This window comes from Bemisia tabaci, chromosome 2, assembly GCF_918797505.1.
Source record: "Bemisia tabaci chromosome 2, PGI_BMITA_v3".
In the NCBI taxonomy this organism is placed as follows: domain Eukaryota; kingdom Metazoa; phylum Arthropoda; class Insecta; order Hemiptera; family Aleyrodidae; genus Bemisia; species Bemisia tabaci.
The window spans coordinates 15638504-15666477 of record NC_092794.1 but is presented as its reverse complement, the minus strand read 5'-3'; the positions used below and the strand labels follow the sequence as shown (position 1 = coordinate 15666477).

The following is a 27974-nucleotide window of genomic DNA, read 5'->3' as shown; positions in this document are numbered from 1 at the left end:
TTTTTCAAACCTTTCGATGATTTTAGGGACCTAGATACAAAATTAACGTTCCAAGTGAAGAGCCGCGGTCTCGTCGCGTGATCGGCACCTCTGCCGCACAGTGGATCGAGTCAAGTAGGAAGGTTGGACATGACTTTTTTGACTAAAACTCCAAATTTTGATGTTTATTCCGTCACATTTTACATTTTTAGGGGTGTTTCTAGAAGAAAATTTCACGAGAAAACCGAGGAAGCCACTTTTAAAACCTTAAAGTTTGTATAAACGGAGTTGTAAGCGTTTAAAGTTTCCAAATTTTGTCCGACCTCTCCTACTGACTCGATCCACTGTGTGTCGTGCTGAGTAAAAACACCGTGCGAGTGCGAGCATGCGAATTTCGTCGAATTTCCTCTCAGAAACTATTTATATCTGAGAAAAAAACGTGAACATTCTTCCTCGACATTTTCAGACGTTTTAGATCAAATTACGAGGGAAATCTTCTGGAAAAGAGGAATTATTCGTGATTCGTCCAAGGAAATTTGGCAATAATGCCTGATGACTTATGCGGCATTCTTTCATAGCACACCATACCTATACTGCCGTGCTAAGGAGGGACGCCGTTTGAGCATTTGAGAGTTGCCAGATTTCCTTTGATAAAACATGTAATTTTGACATCATTCATGCATATTTTTCCTTGAAATTTTCAGATATTTTACATGACATTGCGTTTAAACTTTTCAGAACATTTTGGAAAATATTCACAATTTTCCGAGTAAATTCGGTTTTTGTCGGAGAAAACTTGGCAGCGCCTGATGGCTCATTTTCCTCGGTTTTTTTTTTTTTTTTTTTTAGGTCGGATGAAGTCGGGGACTGCAGAGGCGAATAAGGAATTGACCTTGAGGAATCCGAGTTTTACCTCCTCGAACCCCCCCCCCCCCCCATTCACCTCCTCGAGTCCTAAACGGCGGGCCCTGTCTTTGAAACGCACGGGCTTCGGTTCTCGTCATAATTTTGAAATAATTACATAAAAATACGGCAAATCCTGACATAAACAGGTACCCACAAGTCCAAAATTGGCCCATCCCTGTTCAAAATATTGACCTCTGAAGTTGAGGGTCACAGCCGATCAAATGCTAGGTCATAAAATTAACGCAGAGCCCCAGAAAAAGATATTTTCCTAGAGTGTCGATTCAACAGAAATCCAAATCTGACGCGGCCCCAAAGTTCCCTGGAGTCTCGCTGATGAGGTAAACGGAAGGCCGGAGCCCCCTTTTAAGCCCCACAGGGATCTGAGGGGACTGCGGGATGGTGAAATTCGAATTCCTTAAGGTCAACTCCCTATTCGTCCCCGCGTCGTCTCGACCTCGTCCGACCCGAAATAATCAAGAGGAAAGCCTGGTAAGGGTGTGTTGGGACACCCTGTATATCGACGGTGAAAGTCGGCAATCACATAACTCGGTTTGCGACGTCGCAGACTTCCTGTCATACTTTATTTTTTAAATGGAAAACTACTCAACGGCAATTCTTTAAAACTGTCATGATTTTTCTTCTCAATGCGAAGAAAATTCTGCAAAAACTTCAAGAAATAATATCAATATTTGTTCTCCTTTAAAAAAATGACGTAGAGGCGGAGATTTTCAGACACCGCAAACGAGTTATGTGATTGCCGACTTTCACCGTCGATATCGATGGTGAAAGTGCAGAAATGCATATCTCGGAAAACACCATTTTCCAGGAGAGTAAAAAAACTGTCTACATTCCTCTTTATTGTTAGTAGAAGGGTAATTGGTAATCATTCTTGAGGATAGCATGAATAGGCGCAAAAAGGACACGTGTCGAAGGGCCGGATTTACCTACTTGCCGCCCATGAGCCGCCTACATTTTGCCAGCCCCCTCTCATTCGTTTTGAAACATCAATAAAAACCATCAAGTGAACGTGCCGAAGGCCGAGGGGTGCCTAAGATACGTTTATTCGTGCTGGGCACATTTTTTGCAAAAGTCTTGTCAACTCTACTAGCAAAAGTTCACGGAGCTTTGCGCTAAAGTTAAGTTGCGTTAAACTTATCTCTGTGTGGACAAGGCTTCCATTTATTACAAGAAGTGAACGAAAAATTATGAAAGAACAAGCATAAATGAGGTTTAATGATTTTAACTTCCACCGCGCGCCGCGCTGTGTTTGGTGCAATCCGTGAAGTATTCTATCAGTCTTGTAGGCGCTACGCGTTTCACGCCGCGCCGACCGCTGCTGAACGCACTGTGTTTGACGCAATGCATGAAGTATTCCGACAGTTTTGTAGGCGCCAATATGTGTTACATGCCGACCGCGCGCCGAGGGCCGAGAGCTTTTCCTCTTCATCTCAAGTCCTCGTCATTGCTCTCCGCGCTGCGCCGCGCCACTCCAGGACAAATTGCGTGTTTGACTTCCCTCTTAACTTGACTAATTAAAGGTGATGTATGTCTCTTGTATCACCGAAAGAAGACAAAATTAGAAAATACTTTATTCTCAAGGAATGAGCGATTTTGTCACCTTTTCTCGCTTGTAATTTTTTTTCTGAGTCTGATTCTTGCTTTTAATACCTACATTTGAAAAAATTGCAAAATTTGCCACCACCTAAATTTGCCGCTAGGGCGCGGCAGTGGCCACCCTAAATCCGCCCTGATGAATAGAATGCTTTTTCAGACTCCATCAGCATTTTGAATAATTTCTCGAACTGTTCGAAAATACGGCAGAAATATCGAGATTCGCATTTTTGGCAAAAAGAATTGACACTTTATCACGAGATAACGCATTTTTGCAATCAGTGTTTTAAACCTGCTGTTGGCGGGTTTTGATCATTTAAAGACTGAAAAATGAGTTTTACGCTTACAACTCCTTATCAGCAGCTTTAGTTTGATCTCATACGGCCAGTACAAGACGGAAGTATGATTGGTAAATGACATTTGATCACGAGATACGCAGTTCTGCCATTGGCGTTTTGAACCTGCTCTTGATCATTTAAGATCAAAAACAAAATAGAGTTTATTTATACTTAAAATTTGTTTAGAAGTGTTAGTTGATCCAATCATGAGTCACCAATTAAGTGAATCAGAGAATTGGATTCCTCAAGTAACTTTTACACCATAGGTAAGAAGACAGTGCGGAGTCTCCAGAATACATCATCTCTGCTTGGACTCTCAAAAAAGTATACGGGTACTTAATACTTTTTTTTCTATTTTTCCCCCCAACACTTTGGCATTATACAGTTAGAAACCTACAGCCATCTATATACGCCATGTAGTGCCCGTAGAAACCCAGAGGACATCCATGCTCTAAGCCTTTCAAATGGACCAGTGGACAAAGTACCTTTTCTCCAATGTTGATTATTATTCACAGTTCATCGACGGAAGCTCATTTTATCCGTGCGAAACTTATCGAATTCACAACCGCGTTTCAGTTGGTTGCGATCTTGTAGACGGCGACTCTCTCAGTTTTACATGAGAATACGATGAAAAAAGCAAGGAGACTTAAAAACCACAATCTGAACCGAGTGTTTGGGCTCTCTTTTTTGAAATAAGACTTACAGACAATAAAAATCTTATAACGCAAAATAATGTTCTTCGGGCATTTTTCAAAATTACGGCTCGATGGAAGACTCCAAATTTAAGAATATTTTTGCCAAACATCATTGTACAGGGCCACTCAGATAAGATACAGAAGAGCGCCTTCAACCCACTGCGTAATCTCAATGCAAAATTCTGATACCACTATTCGTGCGTCACGACAGTCATTTTGCATAGCCAGCTAATTGAAGGCAAATCATTGGCCCTAGCAACCGTGTGTGAATTTCGGCAATTTGATACGTGTTTTTTCGGGAGCAAAACTTCCGAGGGTGCCCCACCTGGCAACCAAGAAGCCGAACCCCTGGGGGTGCCATATCTGGCAACCAAGAAGCCCTACCCGGGGGTGCTCCACCTGGCAACCAAGGAGCTCACCCCGGGGGCTGTCCTTTTGGTTTTTTTGTGTGAAAAATTGTGACTTTCTTCTACTTTTGTGTGTTTGAGTGCTGGTCGCATACTATATCCCCTGAAAAATATGAAATATTTCACAGCCTCTAGAAATTTCATGAAATATTTCACTGAAATTTCCAATCTTTCATTTTTTTCTCACATTTCATGCCACCCTTTCCGGCAAATCTTGCAAATTGAAAGTGCAAATAGGTGTTAGCGAGGGGCAGCCTGAGTCCTCTCCTCAAGAATTGTTGGATATGGAGCTATTGATATATGAACTACGCTGCCCTGCCAAAAAAGAACACAGGGGAAAATGCCAATGTTTGTCACTAACCCTAAAACTGCAAGGAAAGCCCGTTTGAAAAATGCTAATTTGACAAGTTTGGAACAATATTTTTGGCAGGCTCCGATGACGGGGCCGGACGGGGAAATGATGTTTGCTGATGATAGATAGGGACTTGGTGCATCATCGTATATCGCTTAGTTGTATTCATGATCTGCGTCGAATCAGAGTGTCTCACTTACTCATTGGAATATGTAAGTGAATATTTTTTTTTACAGCTGCAGATGCACTTTTAACCTATCCTCGATGGTTTGTTTTCTTCCAGTACTGTAAATCGGCGGAAAGATTGTATTACCTCAAAATTTCAGTCTGGTGACGTCACCAAAATGACTGTTCCTCAAATTCTGGGTTTCCAAGTAGGCACCTGCGTAATTTTGTAGGTTACTAGTTATGAGAATTATATGTACACAGAAACTGTCTACGTTTTTAGAATGGATTTATAATGAGCTTTTATCACAAAGTTGGATAGAAGGTGAACATTACATGACTGTCAGTCATGTGATGTCACCAGAATGAAATCTCTAGTGACCAGAATGACACATCTTTAATACAGTTATTGTTTAAGAGTTCCTGATTTAAGAAAATGTGTTCTTGAATATTTAAGATTAAGTTTAAATTATGACAACTTGTACCTAGTGACTCATGTTAGTGACTGCATGTCATTCTGGTTACTTGATGTCAGTCTGGTGATGCTCACTTTTTAACCAATTTTTCGATAACATCGTGTTGTAAGCACATTCTAAAACTTTAGACCAATTGTGTACAAAGTTCTCTCAACAAATAATAGTTTTAGAACAGTATGCATTTAGTGCATTCAATCAGTACAGTACATAGGAAGATCAAAACTCAACTGAACTAATGATTTTAACACTAAAACAGTAAGCGGCACCAGAATGACATTAATGGTAGTTTTTCTGAATCTAAGTCTCATTTCTAACCACAACCGTAAAAATATTGCTTTGCTTGACATTGTGTCCTATAAGATAGAGCTCCAAGATAATAGAAAAGTAGTCTTTAGCATGATATGGCCAAATTAATTTTCAACTATTTCCAGAACTATTTTCTCCCATTAGTTGAAATCCACCCATTGATGTCTGTCAATCATGGTGTCAGTCTTTGAGTTCACTAATCAAATTACCAATAACTTGGATTTGCACAAGTTCTGCTGTGAGTAAGGCATTCAAGGCAATTGTATCCTAGAATGAGCATTCCTACTGAATTTCTTGGTGGAAAAACCATAGAGAACCCTAAAAAATCGTAATCATCAGTGCAACAGTAGGCATAGCAACATCTAAAAGATAAAAATCGGATTGAGGCGCACTAAACAAGATGTCAAATTTTTGGTAGTACAGATTTTTAATGCATGTACATACTTAGAGGCTCTTATGTATAAATTAAGTAAATACATGAATAAAGCAGACTCCTGAGTTAAAAACTTCATTGAAGGACAGAAAAAATAACTTTAGATATGAAATAAAGAGCTCTTTGTTAACTTAAAAGGACAACAAATAATTAAAAAATGGGGGAGAAAAAGAAGATATTAAGCTAGGTTAAAAATATGGTTAAGTTGCACCCACGTTGTGAGTGAGAAGTTAGATTCCTCAAGGTTATGAGTAATTAAGATTGTTTGTTAGATGCTTTGGCAGCCTGTCTCCTTTTGACATCCCAGTTGAATACGCGCGCCATGTTCACCTCAGTCGTTGTAAACTGATCCCTGAAACACAAAAAGACACACAATATTTCATGAAAAAAGAGAGATTCTTTACTACAGATCACTTGTTTGTAATTGTACCTGAAATATTGTTAGCTGATGCTTGGTCTTAGCTCAAGCAATTTCTTATCACAGTGGAATCTCAATGAATCGGAAAAAAGATGAAGTCAGTTTTCCGGATAAGTTGGGACCTCTATTTTTGCTTACGTCAAAAATTCACAAATCTGGGACACTATTTTTGGTCCTGTCATCAAGTAACTTGTGTTGAATCGGACAAAAATAAGGAGTTGCCATAAGCACCTTTATAAAAATCAAGGACTTTAAAGCCCTAGAAAATAAATGTCAAAGTCAAGCACTTTTTCAACTCTTTTCAAAGCTTTACGGACCATGTTGTATGAGGCTCTTCTTCCTTTGACTAACCTTGAATAAAGCTCCATTTGAAGTATTAGATTCCTCCTGGCAGTACAGTAAAGTTACTTTTTACTTTTCTTCTTTTGTCTATCAGATAGGCCTGTCTCCTCTTCCCTTCCAAATGGCATTTTGGTAGAGACATTCAGTAGCCTCTCTCAACAACTCTCTTTGTAAGTCTTCATTGTGAGGTATCTTTTTTTTTGTTTGCATCAAAATTTTCCTTTTTTTTTTTTTTTTTGCCTTAACATTGATTTATTCAGTTACATCTTAAGTTAGCATTTAAAACTCAAGCAACTTACTTTCTTTATTAAAAAGTTCAGACTTACTCTCTTCAGAAAGTTCAGACTCACTCTCTTCAGAGGCTCCAAGTAGCCTCATATCATAGTTTTTCAAAAATAGTAACAATGATTTGTCGATGTCGATGCATCAATCGAATTTTTATCGGTTTTTTTTTTATGTTGATCAAATGACAGGTCAAATGTGTGAGTCCCAATAGCCTTGGTTTTTTTATGAATCAGTTTTTCGCAAAATCAAATTGTTCCCAGAGAGGCTAATTCATGGAGGAAAACTTGTATTTTTCAGTGAGGACTTAGGTATGTGATAGAGAGAAACGCAGATTAAGGTGATTCGTCAAGCTCTCTGATGTGGTTGAACTGGCATAGGATTGATCGCATCAATTAGTTGAAAAATCTCGGCAGATTTTAAATTTTTAGCCAAAAAAAGGACGATAACTCCTGAGTATGAGCTTAGAGAATCATTCTAAACCAAAAAATTGGCAAAATGCAGAGAAATGAAAACAGAATCGAATTTGGAAAAAAATCTTGCATTCGATGCAGAGATCAATAATTGCATCAAATGCGAGGTTTTTCCCAAACAATATTCTGCTTTCATTTCTCTAAATTTTTCCAATTTTTTGGTTTAGAACAATTCTCTAGGCTCATGCGCAGAGGCTGATGTCCTTTTTTAGCTAAAATTTCAAAATCTGCTGAGATTTTTGGCATAATCGATGCGATATGTCGCAAGCCAGTTCGATCACGTCAGAAATCTTGACAAATCACCTTAAGAGTTAAAAGGAATACCTTACATTTGCCAATATCACTAACTGAGAAAGTCTTATAATGTACTGCTATTATTCTGTGGAGTTTGGCAATTGAAGACATGATATGAAATGAGAAATCTTGAGGTAATGTGGGAAAATCATCAACTTACATACCTTAAAAATACTAAACTTTCATCAATGTGATGCAGATTTGTTTTAGCTGATTCTATGTTCTTCAATAATGTAGCAATAGCATCCTCTAAAGTGTACTCTAACATTACATTTGCCTGCATGGACAGAGAGAAAATGTGTATGTATTAAAAACAAATTATTTTCGGCAGGGTGAAAAGATGAGGTCTGCTAATCTTAGAATATTAAGTGGTAAATAATAGCACCTGCCATTCTTACCCATCTTTTGTTCAAATTTTCAATGGGATTATTGCATAATTCAGCAGTACCCTTGAAACAAGGTGTTACTAGCTTAAATTTCAGCAAGAAACCAAATTCTGGACTTAAAACAGCTCAAAACAACGTTTCTGATTGGAAAACCAATTCTTAAGTCATGAAAACAATAAGAGCGTTTCTCATTAACCTGAAGCTTACAAGAGACAACAACCCATAGAATCTAATGTAACAATGCTTCCAGACAATTCACATAACAGACAAACAATATCATTCAGAAAAAACGGCGAAAACATTTACTTCAAGTAGGAATGATACTGCGAGCAAATTTGGAGTACATAACCTTCAGTTACAATAGCAACTGAAAAGAAAATAACCAAACATGGGTGAAAGGATGTGCGTCAATTAATACCTTTTGTGAACTCATGGCATTCTTTTGATGACACCATATTATTCCGATTGAAATAAAATTAGATTTTCAACGACTTTCAGAGCAATTTTCTCGGCTATTTGATTGAATGAAAGATAGAAAAATGCAGAAATTCTCATTTTAATGCGCTTTCCAAAAATGAACTTGAAAAATTGTGCGACTGCCCCATTATTGTCATTTATTTCTGGGCAAGGCGCTTTTGGCACCTACTGACTGAAAACAATACACAGACATTGGTTGCCATGTTTCAATTGTTTCCCCATGTTTGTGAAGTCTCAAATCTTGTAATGTAAATCTTGATCATAGTCTCAAATGCCGAAGATCCTCTTTTTGCCATCACACAATGTGGTATCAGTTTCACTTTTTGTCCATCATTCTCTTCAACTTCAAATAAATCCACACCAATTCTAGCCTCTTTTTTTGCATTGCACTGATCTCATTCTTAGACTGCACATCCCTTAGAATGGTGCCGAAACTCAGCTAATACTGTAGCCTCGATATGCTAAATATGACCAAAACTGCCAATGTTATTTTCATGGTACTTGATAAAGGATATTGCAGTTCAGATTTACTTAGAAATTTTTCTGAATGAAAAAAAAAATAAAAAATAAAAAAATCGAAATTCAGTAAAAAAGAAATCTATAGAATGATACATATTTTGTTCATGAGAAGCACCTTAGAAAACTACAAGAGCCATTTAAAAAAAAGTACTCACTCCTAGCCAGAGGCAAACTTTTTTACTTGGAGGCACAGATGCCCTCATATAAACTTGTTCAGAAAGAAGAAAATGTGTGTCGATATCTGATTCACTAGACTGCTGCTTCTGAAGCATTTGGATAATCTTCAGTGATTTCTCCAGATCTGGGATTTGGAATTTCAATCTAAAAAAAAAAAGGTAAGTAAGTTATCAAATTAAAGGAATAACTAGTACCTTTCCCTATGAAAAATTTAACCTTTAGCTCTTAGCTGGTGGTAGTGACAAACTCTCTCTATAACAAATCGGCAAGGGACTGGGCGATTCCTTTGCTAAAGAGAGATTTTCGTCATAATGAGTGTCGTTATAGCAAGAGAATACTGTACAATGTTTTACCTGTTAATCTTCACCATTCTTTCCATACTTCTTTGACAAATTGTTTACTTTAAAAGAAGGACATAATTGAATTGAAAATAATCTAGATTCTGATTGGAAAACATACGAATCAGTTCTTTCAAAAAGGATAGAAGTCTATTTTCTATATTTTGTTTGCATTCTGAACCTCCCAGTTGTCCTTACCATATTATCCGAAAAAGCAGGGGTAATCTGCTTCTTGGATCACAAGTAACAGGCGCACAGGAAAGCGAATTTTACATAAAAGAGCAATAAAAATGCAAAAAAAAAAAAAAAAAATTGAAAAAATGCAATTTTGAAAAATTGGACTTCCGCTTAAAAAAAAGTACCAACTTCCATCAAGTTAAAACCGAGCAAATGAGGTTTGAAATTATATTCCTCCATAAGATTCAATTTTGAGCTAAAGTTAAGCTTATACCTTAGCATTCAAGATATTATATCTTCAAATTAAAAATTTTACCAGGAAGAAATTGTACGGTTTGTGAATTCTGATCAATCATCTCTTTCTACTAGAGTACCTTTCTACTTAAATTGATTTTACTGTAGATTACTTAGAGAAACCTTGTGTCTCAGTATAGAGCTTTGCATTTCAATCACATATTACTATGATAGGGGAAAACCACTCAAAAGGAGGGGTTTCAATTGGCAAAAATTAGCTCCACCCCACACTACTAGGGCTCCAGTTTCTTTGACAGAATAAGGTTTATGTTTAACAAGAATGGTAGATTTAATTTGTTATGAAATCCTTTCGGTGAGCTATATTGCTATAAACATGGGACTGAGATACAAAAATGACCATTTATCATGGTTTTACAGTTCATTGTTGTCCAAGGACCAGAACGCAAGCTAATATCAGGCTGCAATTTGGATATTTTTTTGTAGAATAAAATAGACAAATCATCGTATAATCTCACTGATACCCCTTGTGTGCTAGTCTAAAAGCAATATTGAACTTGGAAAAAACGTTAAGTATTGCCACTCTCAGCTTTCAAATCCATGTTTTTGGACAAGTGCTTCACTGAAGTGATTTGATAACCCGCTAAAACCGATGACTTAAAACTTTGAACATTTGATAATAATTATGGGATAATCTCACCTATTCCTCTTGCCTAGAAGATTACATTCCAGTGATAAATACTGTGTTCTCTGATCGCCTAGCAAATTCAAAGCAGTTTCAACACTGCCATTGTTTTCAGGAAGCTCTAAAAATTTATCAACATCGTCCTGAAAAAAAAAAAAATATTTATATATAAACATAAGGAAACAAGTGAATTTAAAAATGGTGGTGGGAATTGATGAATTTTGTTCAGGCCCTGCCTCTACAGGCAATTCTTGCGTGATTTATCAGAACATGAAATTAAGCAAAAGAAACTTGGATAATTTTTCATCATTACCTACCGTCTCCAAAGGGCAGGGATCTCAAATTGCTGCAACATAACACATTAAGTAAAAATACTTCAGTACAGTGAAAGCAAGGTTTAGGCTATTGAATCAAGACAAAATAAGTGTCCTAAAGATATGTCCAGATGAAGGTCCAAGAGTAACCACAGATAAAACAAGAGCTGCCATTTAAATTGCTGGCTGAGCGGCACCCGTTACTTACACAAGTCGTCTCTGATTGGCCAACTACCCGTAAACACCTAACGATTGGGTTATTAGAATGCATAGGTAACTATTTGCATGGTTTTATTGTGAACTTAGATTAATACATTTCCAAAGACTGGAAGAGTCTCAACGTTGGATGGTCCCAACCTGATTCCGTTTCCCTTCCTGTTATTATCCACTGCAGAATTTCAGTATGCAATTTTCAAAAACCTTCTCACTAGTATGAGCCCTGCTACAAACCAACACACCAATTGTGAGTGGAGAGTGCTTTTCAAGACATATTTGATTTAGTCTGTTCATGTAACACATTGTTCTTTCAGATTATAGCATAAACAATTGAATTTAAGGTGAACAATACTCTGAACATATGATTTCAGTAAATACATAGTTCCTAGTAGACTCACAGCAACTCGGAGCCCTTGAGACTTAACACCTAAGCGTGAGTTATCGCCAGCTGCTGCACAGAAGTCTTGGAAGTTTACATTGGTAAAGTGACATGAGGAGCGCGCCAATGCTGGCGCAACTCCAATGTATTCAAGCGTAATTCTACAGACCCCCTCAAGCAATGAACAATGACCCTAGTTCAGACAAGAGTAAGCAAACTGACGATGAGAATGCTGCTGTACAATTAAATAAGTTCACACATCCACTTGATGTCTACCAAGTAAAACCTTATGAGACTGACGAGTCAAGAGTTTTACTCACCACAAATTTCGCCTGCGGAATTTTCGTGCGGATACTAGCTGTGTCCAATTCAGAATCAGATTTTTGGTCCCCCATGTTGCGAAGCGCTGGACGTGAAGAGAAAAACGTGACAAAAATCCTCAGAAGGAAAGGAATCCGGTATCAGCCATGTATAAAAAGCTCTGATATTTGAGGTTAGGATTTATGTTTAGAGCAAGCACAGAGAGAAGCCGAAAGCCAGAGAGAGCCAGCTCTTCTCCTTGGTAGGGGGGCAGGGGGAATGGATTTATCGGCGAGACGATAGGCAACAGGCAACCCTGGCAACCCAGATTGCATGCATAGAGAAAAAAAAGGAGGTGTTTGCATCTTGAGGATTTGTACCCACCTACGTCATCAATGTAAACAAGACGCTCGTTGAGGGTTATGTTGACGCTGTAAAAACGGACCATAATGTCCGATTTTTTTACTTAAATCAACTCTTTATTTAATTTCAAGCACTTTTTATAGAATGACTTTTTCCCTTAAATTACACCATTTCCAAGAAAATCGACAGGATAAAAACGTCGCTGTACCCAATGACGTCATCAAAGCTATAGATACTCTATGAAAAATTCCAAGATGCCCGAAATGCAAACACCTCCTTTTTTTTCTCTATGGATTGCATGTTGAAGTTACATTGAAGTTACTCTAGTGCGCTTAAATTAAGTTTTCTCTATGGCTATTAAGTATGTTTATGTTTACATGTGTGTACGTGAACCACGTGGGGATTCTCAAGAACGGTTTGACGTATAGTGATCATTTTCAATGTGATATTCTTGCTGTTTATTTTAATTTTTCGTAAGCGTAGTTTCGGTTGTTGAAATGAGTGATATTTTGTGATCGGTGGTGTGTACAATTCGTGAAAATGATTTTGTCGTCAAAGGATGCTCACCAATGCTCACATAGGTAGAACCAGCAGAATCGTGAGCGGACTGAAACGCTCAAGAATAATTGCGAGGAAACGCACGGCAGACGCTGACATTTTTCAGGTAATTACCCAAATTTAGTTCGAAATTACCCCCACAACTGTCAGCATTGGAAAGTGGCAGAGTTTCTGAAAGTTACAAAACCTCAACGAAACTGCAGCTAATCAGGGTGATGTGGCCCCAAAATTTTAATAGTGTCTACAACTGTCCTGGAATGTGCTGCAGGAAAAAACTGCAGTTGTATTTCAGTCAAAAGAATCAAGAGGCCTGTTCCTGAGGATTGATGAATTGGAACTACACAATGCGCATGTCTATGGTAAACTATGAAGGAAGAGGAATACCCCAAGTTTTAGTTGTGAAGTAGGTACAGTTGCATGTTGTTTGTCCTCTCACACTGAGCAGGTACATTGTCAGTTTGATGATGGGAAGCTTGTCAAGCATACTCCTAGCTCCAAAACAACCCCAAGATTTTGAAAATTGGTCGAGGAGCTTGTGAGAGAACTTGACAACCTGCTGCTGCTGCATGCATGTTCACGACCTGGTGTACTCAATAATGGCATTGAAGTTCTCAAATTCTTAGTTCAAATGGTATTGCAAGGTTCATTCCTCTTGATTTACACATCTTCTGCTGCAGTTTCCTCATTGATTTGACACTTTGGATTGATTGGTTTCTTGTGAAATCAAATTTATTGCTGAAATCTCACCATGGGAGTGTTTTAGCACCTCTCTGTTAGACTGCATACTCTTCATGGCACCTTAAAAATTGGGTTTACAACCACCCAAGTAGCACAGATTGCAATAAGTAGCAATTACCTACATTGTAAAACTGCATTTCCACTGAGTGTTGTGTATGTTGCCTAGCTCCTATTTGAAGGGGCTCAATTTATTGAAATAAGTTGCAATTTATATTGCAATAAGTTTCAGTAAATGGGGCCCCTTCAAATAGGAGCTAGGCAACATACACAACACTCAGTTGAATAGCAATATTTACTTATGTAATTACTACATATTGCAATCTGTGCTACTTGGGGCCCCTTTGACGGCCACATCTTCATAGCTAAACTCGAAAAATGCGTTTTCCAGTTTGCAACGAAAAGTGTAAAATGCATTTTTCAGTTTGCGACGAAAAGTCTCCGATCATGTTTTATTTTTTGAGTGAATATCAACCAACATACTTATAATCATGTATTCTAAGTAAATCATAGAAAACTTCAAGGAACTATTTTGGTTAGTAATCTTTGCAGAGAATAAAACATATAATCTGAGGTTTTTAAAACGCTTAAATTGAGATACATTAGCCATCGATACATGACGAGCAGAAATTCAAAATCTAGTGAGCGTCATCAGGTTATTGCTAAAATATGCATGTCGCTCCTCAGCGTAAAAGATCCCATGCCCCGTCTTCATGAGGAAATTTTCTCTAAATTTGGTTTATCAGAAACTTAGAACATTAGGTATAGCAACACCTGATAACACTTACAAGATTTTGAATTTCTGCTCTGAATATAAAAAAAAAAATTCACACTTCTACAGCTTCGTGTTGCTCTCACCTGAAAATTTCAGTTTCGCACGGTGCAATAAAATGATTCTCAGGTTTTGACGTTACTTATTTATGTTTTTCATGTGTACAACTTCGTGTTACTCTCACCTGAAAATTTTAGTTTCGCACAGTTCAATAAAAAGATTCCCAGGTTTTGACGTTACTTATTTATGTTTTTCATGTGTGCAGCTAGAAGCTAGAAAGCGCAACTTGATTACGAAAGGGGAAACAACTTTTGAAAAGCTCATTTCCACACCACCTTAGGAGAGTCCGATCAGGAAAATGATACGGTACTGCTCCTGGAGGTAGAGCTTTCGGCGCGCTTTTTTTAACGTGGTGTCGCCATGAGCCCTAATCCACGGGGGAGGGGGAGTGGGGGGGGGGGGGGGGGCAAAATAGCATACTTACCAACGCTGACGCAGCTCCAGCTTCCTCTGCTCCATGCCGTTTTTGATTCTGCTAAAAAGCAGCTCTGCTCGTGAGACGGAAGTAGTGCCCACTAAAACTGATTAACGATCATAACCCTTATCTAGCAATGAGGCGAAATAAAACGGTATCTTACCTTCGGTTGCGGGAACAGCAGCAGCAGCAGCACCTGAAACAGAAAAAAAAAAAAAAAAAAAAAAAAAAAAAAAAAAAAAAAAAAAAAAAAAAAAATCCGACGATCCTGGTACGACGATCCCGTTACGATGGCGGCCTCCCCCAACCCCGGCTTCCGGCCCCCAGGTTCCTTTCCCACCTCCTCCCTTTTTTTTTTTTTTTTTTTTCCACTCGTGGCTTGCTGAGATTCTCCGGGGCGTAACGCCCCGGAGGATCTCAGCAAGCCAGTCGCAGAAAAAAAAAAAAAAAAAAAAAAATCCTACGCCTCCCCCCGTGATTCTACACCGCGGCCCCTCCCCCCTGGGAAACCCTACTCCGCGATCCTACTTAAACCCTACGAACGTCCCCCCTCTCCCCGGGAGCCCCCCTAGGAAACCCTAGCCCGCGATGCCGCACCAACCCCACGTACCCCCCTTTCCCCGGGACTCTCCCCCCTGGGAATCCTCAATCCGCGATACTTCCCAACCCTACGAACCCCCCTTCCCTGGGAACCTCCCCCCTCAGCGATCCCTCCCCCAAGCCCGTTTCTTCAGCCGCATCTGAAACAAACAAGGCAAATCAAGAATTATTAGCATGATTAGCAACAGGTGACAAAACTGGCTTCTACGTTTCTATTTAATCCCTCATACACGTTGTTAAAAGTTCTGTTCTATGATCATCAGTGGCTTGGCGTGCTTTGCGACATATTGATTGTTATGCCACTTAAACCTATGGAAAAGGATCGATAAACTAGTAGCGAACACCTTCATAATCGATTCTTTACCATAGGTTTGAATGGGATATCAATCGATATGTCGTCGCAATTCATGCCACGCCACTGATTATTAAGCTGGTCATATGGATGCTAATAAAGAGAACTATTTGCATGCAACATACCTACTTCCTTTTAGCGTGCATAGGTCCGATATCCATTTGTCCATTTATCTGTTTATCAAAATTCTAGTCAAGGCACCATGCCAAAATGTATCAAATTCTAGGTATTACTTTTTCAAATTAAAATTGCCGTTCCGTGTTGCTTTTTGACCATACCATGCAACGTTAATTGCAGGAAGGTGGTAAAATAATGCTGCATCCACACTATTTTGCGGGGGAAACGAGGCCAAATAGAACTTTTAAATTTCTTTTTTTTTTTCGAACTTTTTGGCCTTGTTTTCCCAGCAAAATTGTGTGGACGCAGCACTATTGTACCATTTGGCCTATTTTACTATTAATTACTATTGTACCACCCTCTTACATACTGTCGCCCTTTTGACTGAAAGGCATATCTGAATTTCCACGTGAGCTTTATTTCGCATATAAAACCATGCTTTTTGAGGCTCATGCGGAAATCGAGGTACGCCCTTACGCCAGAGGAGCGAGAATGCGTCCGGGTTACGTTTCTTTGCGGTTTTATTTTTCTCGATAATTTCAAGTTTGCATTCATCTGTAGAGTAACTGAACTGCATAACGCGAAAAGAAACTAATTTATCTGGCTCACTTAGAAAAATGTATGGCATTAATGTCTTTGCTACAATAAACCGAAAAAGCTAACTCCTTTCTACGTGATTCAGTCTAATGCAGTATTGTTCGATAGTATCAGAAGAGAGCCATGCAGAACTGAAAAGAATTGCAAATACTTTTCTGCTCTTTCAACAACTGAGGGCATTCAAGTTAAGGATACGATAGAACAAACAGGTGCACATTTTGGAGGGCACTACTTCCGTCTTCAATAGCTCATCATGCGGAGCATTTTCTTCGTTTCTTGCAGGCCTGAAACAAACTAAGAATAAAAAAAAAGAATGATTAGTTGGAGCTTAACCTAAAGAATGATTAGTTGGAGCTTAACCTAACTTGAAAATAAAAAAATTATTAGAGAATTAGTTTTGTTCATGTAAAATTAGCTAGTGTTTTTTGACTTGTGCCATAGCTCCAATAATGGGGTTCTCATGTACGTAAATTTAAAAAATAATTAAATAAATAGATAAATAAATAAATAAATAAAATAAATTTGATGAAGCTGATACCCATCTCTTATTCTAATGCAAAATTAATAATTTATTTGGAATATAATGAAGCTAATTTTTACTTTTGTCTTATCTTTCGCTATTTGATAATTCGTCACTTGGCTTACAGAAGGGCGTAACTACACATTGAGATGAGCCCGGAAAAGCATTGAATGTATCAGGGTTCACTGCAGAGTGTAGTTACGCCCTTGTGTCAGGTAGGCGATGATGTGAGCGACTAATTAAAGTCATTTGAAAGTGATTATAAATGATAAGAAGTGATAAGTGATTAAAAATGTCTTTCCTGCTAAATTATGCGGAAATCTATGTTAAGGCGATTCGATGGACGCCATATTTTGTGTCAGAACGGTATGCAATATATCGCATCAATTGGTTCCATTTTTTCAGCTACTCGTCATTTTTCTCCAATTTTGAGATCGCAATTTTGTTGTCAGGAGACTAAAGCACTCACTTACCAATTTTAACAAAGAAATTCAACGTAATAAAGGCGTGTTTTTTTTCGGAGAGAAAACACGCCTTTATTACGTTGAATTTCTTTGTTAAAATTGGTAAGTGAGTGCTTTAGTCTCCTGACAACAAAATTGCGATCTCAAAATTGGAGAAAAATGACGAGTAGCTGAAAAAATGGAACCAATTGATGCGATATATCGCATGCCGCTCTGACACAAAATATGGCGTCCATCGAATCACCTTAATATTTGCAACACTAAAAATAATGAATGTGAGATTCAATGATCACAATGCGTGTAAAATTGCTTTCACTGTGAGCGTGCTAAATTATGCGAAAATCTATGTTTATATTTGCAACACTAAAAATAATTAATGTGAAATTCAATAATCAAAATGCGAGTAAAACAGCTTTCACTGTGAGCGCTTCGTTTCTTGCCGATCTGAAAAAAAAGATAAACAAAAGGAAATTAGGTAGTTTGAGGTTTACGGAATATAAATGGAAAATGAAAGAAAAGTAGTTTAAAGTATATAAGAAAAAACACTAAATAAAACAAGGTCTTTTTACTGTGTTTGTTTCATACTAATCTGATAAAAAATAAATGAAAGTAAAACACAGAGACTAGAGTTAATACTTTGTAGTTCTCTATATTTTGAATAAAGAAGAAAAAAAACACACACAGAGTACCTAAGACTAGTTTGTCATTCGAGAGATTAATAATTTGGAGCTATAAATTCTGAAAAAACACGCACGTGCATAGGGAAACTAATGGCACATACGTTGTTTTTAAACCGGGCCAGAAATTAAAGTTTCAAATTACAAAATGCAGTCCAATTTTCCTTGTGATTAAAATGCTGAAAATAATCTAACCGCATCTCTCGTAAATTCTAAAAAGATTCATACAAATGAGAAAGAAAAGTAACTGTGAAGCTTTTGAAGAGGGGAAATATACGGCTTAAGGTGATTCGATGGACTCCATGATTTGTGTCAGAGCGGCATGCGATATATCGCATCAATTGGTTCCATTTTTTCAGCTACTCGTCATTTTTCTCCAATATTGAGATCATATTTCTTAATACTTTTGTAGTTTGCAAAATCTCGAATAAAACTTAAAAAAATTGAGATCGCAATTCTGTTGTCAGGATACTAAAGCACTCACTTACCAATTTTAACAAAGAAATTCAACGTATAAAGGCGTGGTTTTTTTCAGAGGGAAAATGCTGCATTCGAGTGCAGTTTCGATATCAGTATCGAATGCGATGTTTTCTCTCTGAAAAAACCACGCCTTTAATACGTTGAATTTCTTTGTTAAAATTGGTGAGTGCTTTATTAGTCTCCTGACAACAGAATCGCGATCTCAAATTTGGAGGAAAATGACGACTAGCTGAAAAAATAGAACCAATTGATGCATGCGATATATATCGCATGCCGTTCTGACACGAAATATGGCGTCCATCGAATGACCGTAAGAAGAGTTTAACAGTTAACAGTCTTTACAGTTTAAAAACTTTATTTTCGATTTTTAAAATTTATTTTTTTTTAATTTCAAAAATTTTATCTTTTAAATTTTAGAAATAAAATTTTTACCTTTTAAATTTTAAAATTTGTATTTTTCAATTTGATTTTTATGTTAATTTTTTACATCATTTTTAACAATTTTTTCAGACTCAATAGATCAATAGTGTATTTATACTATAAACATAGTAGTAGTGAGTATATAGTGAGTAGTGTAGTAAGTAAATCAGTATAGTAAGTAAATAAGTATAGTATGAGTAGGAAGTAAGTATATAGTTGTGGTAGTAGTAATATATGTGTACCATTGACCTATTGAGTATGAATAGATTGGAAAAATGATGTGAAACATTAAAATAAAAATCAAATTGAAAAGTTAAAATCTTAAAATTTATAAAGTAAAAATTTAAATCTAAAATTTGAAAGATAAAAATTTTGAAATGAAAAAAAATTAAAAAATAAGTTTTTAAATTGTAGAGGATATAAATTTTAAACATTAAATTTTGTGACAGTAGAAGTTATGAATAAGATATCATACGGTGTACTCACGGATTAGAACCTGCAGTATAAGAGTTGTAATTCCAGTATCCGACTGCACTACACCATTACACCACTACAACACAACACAACACAACATCACTGACCCACTGGCCTGCTCACCCATTGAACTACTTCACTTGCTGAACCCAAACTGACTGAAATTAGGGGTTGGGGTTTCCCTTTTATAAGCTCGTATCCTGTTTGTCTGTATCCACCACAAACGATCCCATCCCCCTCCCTTGCTGACCCCTCTCGCAATTAGGGTGTATTCCAGCAAACTTTTTCCTGTTTTCCAGTGGCGGGAAACCCGAACTTTACGGATTTTAGGAAGGGGTGCAGCATCCCATCGTGAACATCATTAATCAGGTGGTGCGTAGGTGGTCCTTTGTTCCACTGCGAGGTGGATGATAGACCTCACGTGCATCATTGTAATCAGGATGGAAATCTCCTGTTTTGTTTCTTTGGCGGTCCGGTCAGGGAACCTCCGGGCTGCGAAACAATGAAAGAGGGTTAACTTTTGTAAACAGGAAAAAGAACACGGAAATAAATTATTTCGAAGACGTCCGTTATAGTGAAACAGCAAAAAATACTGAACTACAAAAAAAGAGAGGGGGGAGGGGCAAAGAACAGAAAAAGTCTCCAAGTGAACTGCGTAGCGCGTAGTTCCACAAACAAAACTGGTGCGTATCACGATAATATTAATATTATTTTTTGGTAAGGTATAGTATGAATATTTTTCCTTGAAATATTTAGATAGTTTTGATGAAATCGCGATTAAAATTCACAGGCAAATGGAGAATTCGCAGGTGTCTGATTATTTTATAAATTTCGTGTTTAAGTGGAAACTATACTGACGTGTCGGACTCAGGGCTGCCACAGTCGGGGAATACCTGGATAACCGTGAAATGTCAGGGAAAATGACGAAAATGTCAGAGAAAAATCGTTAAGACTCGTTTACTTGCTTTCTCGAATGGGTTGAAGTTTCGAACAACAAATTTTGCCTGAAAACTATTTCTGACTATGTCTTTCTAACAATCTGACATTTCTTCAGTTGTCAGGGAAAATCCCAAATGTGTCGCAGGGAAATCAAGGAAATGTTAGGGAATTAAACTGTCTCTTGTGGCAACCTTATTCGGTACGTTTTTTCTATAAAAAAAAAAAAGAAGATAAAAGGGCAGTCACACAAACCATGAGATCAAAGAGTGCTTCGGAATACTAATTTCTAGGTATTCAAGACACTGAACCCCTGCGTGGATGTGGCCAAAATCGGCTGATGTGCATTTGGTACTTAAATTGTCATATTTGCACGCAAATTCGCCACTTTTTATCTCACGGTTACCAAAAAAAAAAAAAAAAAAAAACGTACTCGAAGGCTCCTTTCCTCTTCTGTCGTCCTTTTTCGAGTACACGGCGAGAGTTGTTGCGATGCGATGCCCCATCCCGAATCTTCCACACCGCTGCCGTGCTACGGAAGAACGCCGTATGAACATTCGAGAGTTGCCAAGTTTCCTCCGATAAAATGTTTAATTTTGAAGGAAAGTTATGAATATTTTTCCTTGAAATTTTCAGACACTTTAGATCAAATTACAAACAAAATTATCCGAGAAATTGGAAGAAAAATATTCACAAATTCTCCTGAAAATTAGCGATTTGCCCAAGGAACTTTGGCAACGCCTGAAGGCTCGTACGGCGTTCTTCCTTAGCACGGCAGACTAGATGCAGTGCGCTAAGTGGATGCTCCGTATAAGGAACATCATCCCTGCCAAATGGCAAGCGGCCAGTCTCGTAAAACCCTCCCTCACGCGAGATGAGCGTAAGGTGGCGTCTCTCAACAGTCAGTTGACCCCTTCTTTCATCTCGTACCTGCCAACAAGCTGACGTTTGCATCGTTTCTGGTCTAATAACTGTGTTCCTTATTCTTTTTTCCTGAACGCTGTCTCCGTCCGGGTCTTCGAGCTGAACTATTGTTTACACTAAGAAAAGCATCGGTCGAACATTGCACCGAGTTTATCAGAAAGGAGCCACCCCACATTTTCGAAAACATTGAGTCAAGAACGTTTTTGAGTTCCACTAGCCGTATATTTTCTCCTGATTAAAACTGTAAGTCGAAGAACAGAAATTAGTTTGTGAGAAAAGGGGTTAAAGCGCGTATACCTACAGGGTTCAGATCGGGAAAGATGTAAAACAATTCCTTCAGTATCAGGACCGGATTAAGGGGGTGGTCACATGGGCCGCGGCCCATGGCGGAAAATTTTGCAATTTTTTTAAATGTAGGTATAAAAAAAATCGGATTCAGAAAAAAAAAATTATCAATGAGAAAAGGGAACAAAATCTATCTTTCCTGAGAGTATAGTAATTTTGTCGTTTTTCGGCGATACAAGAGACAGCATCTTTAATTAGTCGAGTTAAGAGAGGAACTAAACACGCAATTTGGCCTGGAGCTCAGCGCAGAGAGGAATGATGACGAGGATTTGTGAGATGAAAAGGACAAGCCCTCGGCGCGGCGCGGGCGGTCGGCATGTAACACATATTAGCGCATACAAGACTGCATGAATACTTCACCCATTGCGCCTAAAACAGTGCGGTCAGGAGCGGTTGGCGTGAAACGCATAGCGCCTACAAGACTGCAGGAATACTTCACGCATTGCGCCAAACACAGTGCGATCAGCGGCGGAAGTTAAAATCATTAAACCACAATTTATGTTTGTTCTTTCATAATTTTTTAGTTCATTTCTTATAAATGGAGGACCTTGTCCACACAGAGATAGGTTTACGGAACTTAACTTTCGCGCAAAGTTCCGTGAAATTTTGCTAGTAGTGTTGACAGGGCTTTCGCAAAAAATGTATCCAACACGAGTAGGTAAACGCGTCTTATGCACCCCTCCGCCTCCGGCACGTTCACTTGAATGGTTTTTATTGATGTTTCAAAACGAATGAGAAGGGGGCGGCAAAAAACAAGGCGGCCCACGGGCGGCAAGTAGGTAAATCCGGCCCTGTTTAGTATCATGATTAGCGCGTAGTGAACTTTCAAGTGATATCGTAGATAATAAGATCCTTACCTGTTAGAGCCCACGCCAAATAAGTTGATAGGTCGTCCATTTTTATTTTCACAAAACGAAAATCGAGGTAGCGGATTTCCCCCAAACCGTAGCTTTTTTCGTGTTACCCTATTTAAAATGAAGGCACACTTAAAAATCTTTTAGAAGTTTGAATTTCCGATCGCTCTGTGCTTAAATTCTTGAAGAACTGAACCTGAGACGTCGGGTTGAAACGCTTTAACTGAAATCTTTCGGGCAACCTTATCACATAAAAGTTTCACGGGACGTTCCTTTGGACAAGCTACACGACAGGAACCGCGCTGCCAATAAAAGCCCAATAAAAGGCGGGAGTCGGCAGGAGGAGCAAGATTGACGCTATCCCCTGACCACCGTTGCCAAGTTGAGCGAATCAATACCTGTTTTAAATCGAAGCAGCCGGAACTACCTGCATTTCCTCTCTTCGCCGCACACTGGACTGAGTCAATACAGGGTGTCTACAAGTCCGGAAAGTCCGGAAATATTACTGATTTGTTAAGGGCGGTCCAGAAGTACTGAAAAAGTGCGGAAATTCCGCAAGAAGGTCCGAATTTTTTTTCATTTTTTGTCCTTTTTGTCGCAATTTGAGCAAGAAATTCAAATTTTTGAAATTTGTCGAATTTCGTCAATTGAGAAGTACTGAAAAAGTACGGCATTTTTCTGTTGAGGAGGTTCTGAATTTTTTGGAAATGTACTGAAAAAGTACTGTAAAAGTGCTGATTTTTGGCCAGCCGGTTTTAGCAGACATCCTGCAATAGGAAAAGTCGGACAAATCCTGAATATTTGAAAGCAGATATTTTCGAAAATATGAAACACAACAAGTTTACAAGTAGTTCCATTGGTTTTTTCGTGAAATTTCCTTTCCGAAACACCCATCTGAAATTGAATTTGTGACAACATTAATATCAAATGGAAATTTCAGCTGTAAATCTCATGTTCGACCTCTTCTATGAACTTGTTTCACTGTGCGCCGTGCCGTCTTACCGGCAATTGCTGAAATGGAGATGTAAAGGATGATCTTAGAAAAGTCTGCGGGCTGGAGGAGATGAGACAGGATCAGGACTGCTGTGCTAAGGAAGGACGCCGTATGAGCCTTCAGGTGTTGCCAAATTTCCTTAGGCAAATCACTAATTTACAGGAAAATTTGTGAATATCTTTCTTCCAATTTCTTAGATGATTTCGTTTGTCATTTGATTTAAAGTGCCTGAACATTTTAAGGAAAAATATGCATAAGTTTCCTCAAAAATAAACATTTTATCGGAGGAAACTTGGCAACTCTCGAATGTTCATACGGCGTTCTTCCGTAGCACGGCAGAGTACGAGTGCAATAATGCCATCCGCCTTCGTAAAACATTTACTTAGCTAGTGGTGATGTGACAGTGTTGTCAAAGTGAGCTGCACAATTCATGACGCAATATTAAGAGAACTCCCTTATTTTTATACTGAAAGGTGAAATTGATCAATTTTTCACGACTTGAATGGTAGATTCGTAGAAAATCATCAAACATTTGACAGAAAAACGGGAACATTTGTTTTAAAAACTGGATATTTAAAACTTGGTTTCATGTAAAATTTAAAAATTTATTTAACTCTTAAATGTTAATAATATTCAGGGTCGGACTGGCTCGCATCTGAGGGCGTAGACCCTTGGCTGGTTAAAGGGACGAAATGTGATATTTCCTGATGGGGCATCCCCTTCGTGGAGAGGGGCTCAGAAAATTTTGGCAAAGCAGCACAAGTTTACGCTATTTTCAGGTTCAAAGTTTATTAATCGTACAGAGTAAAAATTGTAAAATTGAACGTATTGAAGTGACCGACAGACTTCTGAAATTAAAGAAAACAAAAAAAATTACAACCACTGGACGCATCCAAGCACCATTATTTCCACAAGAACCGTGTCAGTGCTGCGGTTTACACGAGCTTAAGACGTGGGTCTAAAAATCCATCCTAAAAAAGAATCAGGCAAGAACCTGAAAAAAGAAGAAAGAACGAGTGTCAACACAGCCGACGACAAGAAAGACGTATTCGGGCCTCTTTTTAAACTTTTCTCCCGAATCTGTGCGACACCTCATTGGCAGCATGTCAGAGCATTGAGAACTCACGCCTCGCGTCATCGCGCCTTCAATTTTTCAGATGCAGCACGGACATCCATCAAGTACGAATAGTTGTATCTCTGCGCCGTCGTTAACGCGTATCCTTTCCCTCGCTTTATTTCCATATTATGTTTGTTTGCGTTTGTCTTATTCGTAATGGTGCTTCAAGCACTACGTGAATAACACAGCCGAAGGTAGGAGAGATGTGTTCGGGCCTCTTTTTTTGCACAAATTTGCACATAAATCCGCACAACCGTCTCCATGCGAAAATTGAATTTTCTCACCAAATTTGGCTTTAGTTGATATGGCTTGTTTCCTTTCTGCGAAACGCAGTCCAAATGTATATTCTGCGCTAGCTTTGACGAGGAAACATATATCTTGAGGTCCTTACGTGCTTTACTTCTTACTTTGTCTAGTAGTCCATTCTCTCGCGTGGGGGAGGGGGGTTGTTCGGTATCCCCCGCCCCCCTCCCCCTTTTTCAGACGTCGGCGAGAATGGTGGAATTTTATACACAAGCCGACACCGAAGAGAAGAAGTCCGGCGGAAAATTAACGGCGAGAGATATATGAGCCACTTAGTCGGCAGTAAAACGTTAGCCAGAGCCAGTAATTATTTTCATGTGCGGAGTGCATCTCGATGGCTCGTAAAAGTTGAATTGGGTCGAGATGCCTCCCCCTGAGTCCTGAGTGCCCTCAACCTGACAACCGCGAATCGCGGTCACCTGTAACATGATTATCAGGTTGCTTCCCGAGTCTTGTGCCGAAATTCATTGGAATTGAATGATTGTCGTGGGGTAGGGCGAAATCGGACTTGAGTTCCGAGGTTAAATTTAGGGGCGTAGAGGACAAGCCCATAAATGCAGTTTTTGGAAATATTTAAGGGCTTGGAAGACGAGGCGCATAAGTGCAGTTTTTGTTATTTCGAGAATTGCGTGTTGGAAGTTTTGAAATTACATAGATCCTAATGGCGGAGAATAAGTTCAAACTGACTTTTCGATGCTTAAAAATTGGAATTTGGGAGCGGATTTTTCACAGAGTATGCGTTAAGACTAGTTTTACTTGAATCATTAATATCTCAATTTTTCAACAACTGCACTCGCGCATTGTCCTCCAAGCCCCTCAATTGAGGTATTAATGATTTCAAGTAAAACTAGTCGCAATGCATATTCTGTGAAAAATTCGCTCCCAAATTCCAGTTTTTAAGCATCGAAAAGTTAGTTTGAACTTACTTTCCGCCATAAGAATCCACGTAATTTCGAAACTTCAAACACGTATTTCTCGAAATAGCAAAAACTGCACTTATGCGCCCCGTCCACCAAGCCCCTCAACTCTGTAGCATACCTAGTGAAGAACTGGGTCAGGAATATCGTTTTTTCAGGTCCGTGCTGAAGGCTTTCTATCTCTATTAAGAAAATTCGGTTAAAATTTCAAATCATGATTGGACTGCATTTTGCACTTTGGAACTACAACAACTGGCTCAGGCTAGAGACGACGTATGTGTCATTAATTGTCCTATGCACATGAGTGTTTTTACGTATGGGCTAGAAATTGCAGTTCCTAATTGAATCGTGTCGTGCGGAAACCGCCGACGTAAGGAAAAGCGTCGTATGAACTTTCGAGAGTTGTCAAATTTCCTCCGGTAAAATGATTATTTTTGAGGAATATTACGAACATTTTTCCTTGAAGTTTTCAGGAAATTGAGGAGAAGAATATTTGGAAGAGTTTTAAGCAGTAGTGATAGCGTGCTACATAGGGACAAAAGAAAACATTTGCGGAGATTTTGAAACAGCGCAAAGGATGTATGCGTTCTTGTAGTTTCGCCGTCGATACATGAATACTATTTTTGTTACTTCATGCAACTTGCACGATACGTTCTCGCAACTTCAGCTCACTGCCGAGCAGGAAAAATTCAAAATTTTATGAATCGAGATGTAAGATCTCTCGTCAGGAAATTTGCAGCTCGAGGTGGAGTCTCATGAAGTATGCAAAAATTGACTGTATTTTCTAACGTTCTTTACGCCCAGTTTTAGACACCCATCGCCTCAACCCTATCTACCCACGCTTTAATTAAAATAATTAATTAATATGTGGCCCAGAGAGGGAAAAATTCGCGCTAGATTGAGCAATTTTAAAGCCAATAACTTTCATTTTTACCCACAGCTCGAGGCCAAATTAAGTTTGATACACGGTCCATCATTCCGTGCACTCAACGCTGTTGCCACATTGTCTAGGGTCCGGAGGAAATAGACGCCATCAGTGCCACGTCAAAGAGCGTCATAGATCGCTTTATTCACATTAGTAGTATTGAAAGAGGTTGAAGGTGTGAATCAAAATTTCTAATTATATTCTACCAACAGAGAGCAACAAAAACTGGGTAATCCCGAAAGGCCTCGAGCGTATGTACAAATTTAACTGAAATAAATGTAATGCACGGTATAAAGATGACTCTTATTTGGACTGCATTTTGCAATTTGGAACTATAAATTCTGGCTTATCTGAAAAAACACTTATGTGCATGGGGAAACTAATGACACATACGTTGTTTTTAAACCGGGCCAAACTTTATAATTCCAAATTGCAAAATGCAGTCCATTTTATATGATAAAAACTGTATTCCAGCGACTGCCCTGCATTTTCTCACGTTTAAAATAAGGTTTTTGGCGCTCCTCAGAATTTCCCAGTCTTGCAGTCTCGTACCTTCCATGTAGATCTGAACCCCTTCAAAAATTACTTCACTTTGTCCCGGGTTAAAGTAAAGAAAATCAGTGGCGTGGCGTGAATTGCGATGTATCGAGTGTTATGCCATTTAAACCTATGGTAAAGAATCGATTATTAAGGTGTTCGCAGCGAACACCCTGTTCATCGATCCTTTTCCATAGGTTTAAATGACAGATCAATCGATATATCGCAAAGCACGCCACGCCACTGAAGAAAATTTTCGGGACAATTCATTGAAATTTACTTCGTTGAACAAAGTCTTGTTTCTTTCAAAGAACCTGTCAGAAGCGGGCTTTTTAAGGCCCTTCCTCGGAGAAATTAGGGAGTTTGTTCAAATGTGGCCTATACAAAACCTTATGATGAGACAATCCTTCACTGAAAATAGCCAGAGTTTAATGCCTGTTTCGGCAATACAGCGTTGTAAAGTCAATATAATTGAAAAATGATAATATTTTGAAGTTCCTCGGTCTAAAATAAAGGTTCACCTCGGTCAATCCAGTTTTGTTTTTGAGGGGAGCAGTATCATCAGTCAATGTTACTGTGCCTCCGAAAATAATAAGGGATTAACTAAAAATATTGTTTCCATGCGAGGAACCTCAAAATATTAGCGTCTTTCAATTTTAAAAATTGTAAATCCTGCAACGTAGTATTACCGAAACGATCTTTGAACCCGAGCTATAAATTTCAGTGAAAGATCGTCTCATCATGAGGATTCGTTTAGGGCAAATTTGAACGGAATCTCTACGTTCCCCTAAAAAGGGGCAGATTTTTGACAGGAACTTAGA

General features: G+C 38.5%; 2 protein-coding genes across 3 annotated transcripts in view; one reads left to right on the top strand and one right to left on the bottom strand.

Moving 5' to 3' along the window:
* Positions 1–5643: 5643 nt before the first annotated feature.
* LOC109033779 (prefoldin subunit mgr) lies at positions 5644–11911 on the bottom strand. The gene is made up of 5 exons (XM_019046552.2): positions 11718–11911; positions 10504–10631; positions 9015–9180; positions 7642–7754; positions 5644–6020 (listed from the first exon to the last, which is right to left on the bottom strand). The coding sequence occupies exons 1-5, from the start codon at positions 11790–11792 to the stop codon at positions 5924–5926; spliced, it is 579 nt and encodes a 192-aa protein (XP_018902097.1). The 5' UTR covers positions 11793–11911; the 3' UTR covers positions 5644–5923.
* Positions 11912–12442: 531 nt separating this feature from the next.
* LOC109033638 (zwei Ig domain protein zig-8) overlaps positions 12443–27974 on the top strand; it is a 460442-nt gene continuing 444910 nt past the window's right edge. For both annotated transcript variants that reach the window (XM_072296754.1, XM_072296753.1), the window contains exon 1: positions 12443–12724. The gene's annotated coding sequence lies outside the window, so the exon portion shown is untranslated. The remainder of the gene's footprint in view (positions 12725–27974) is intronic.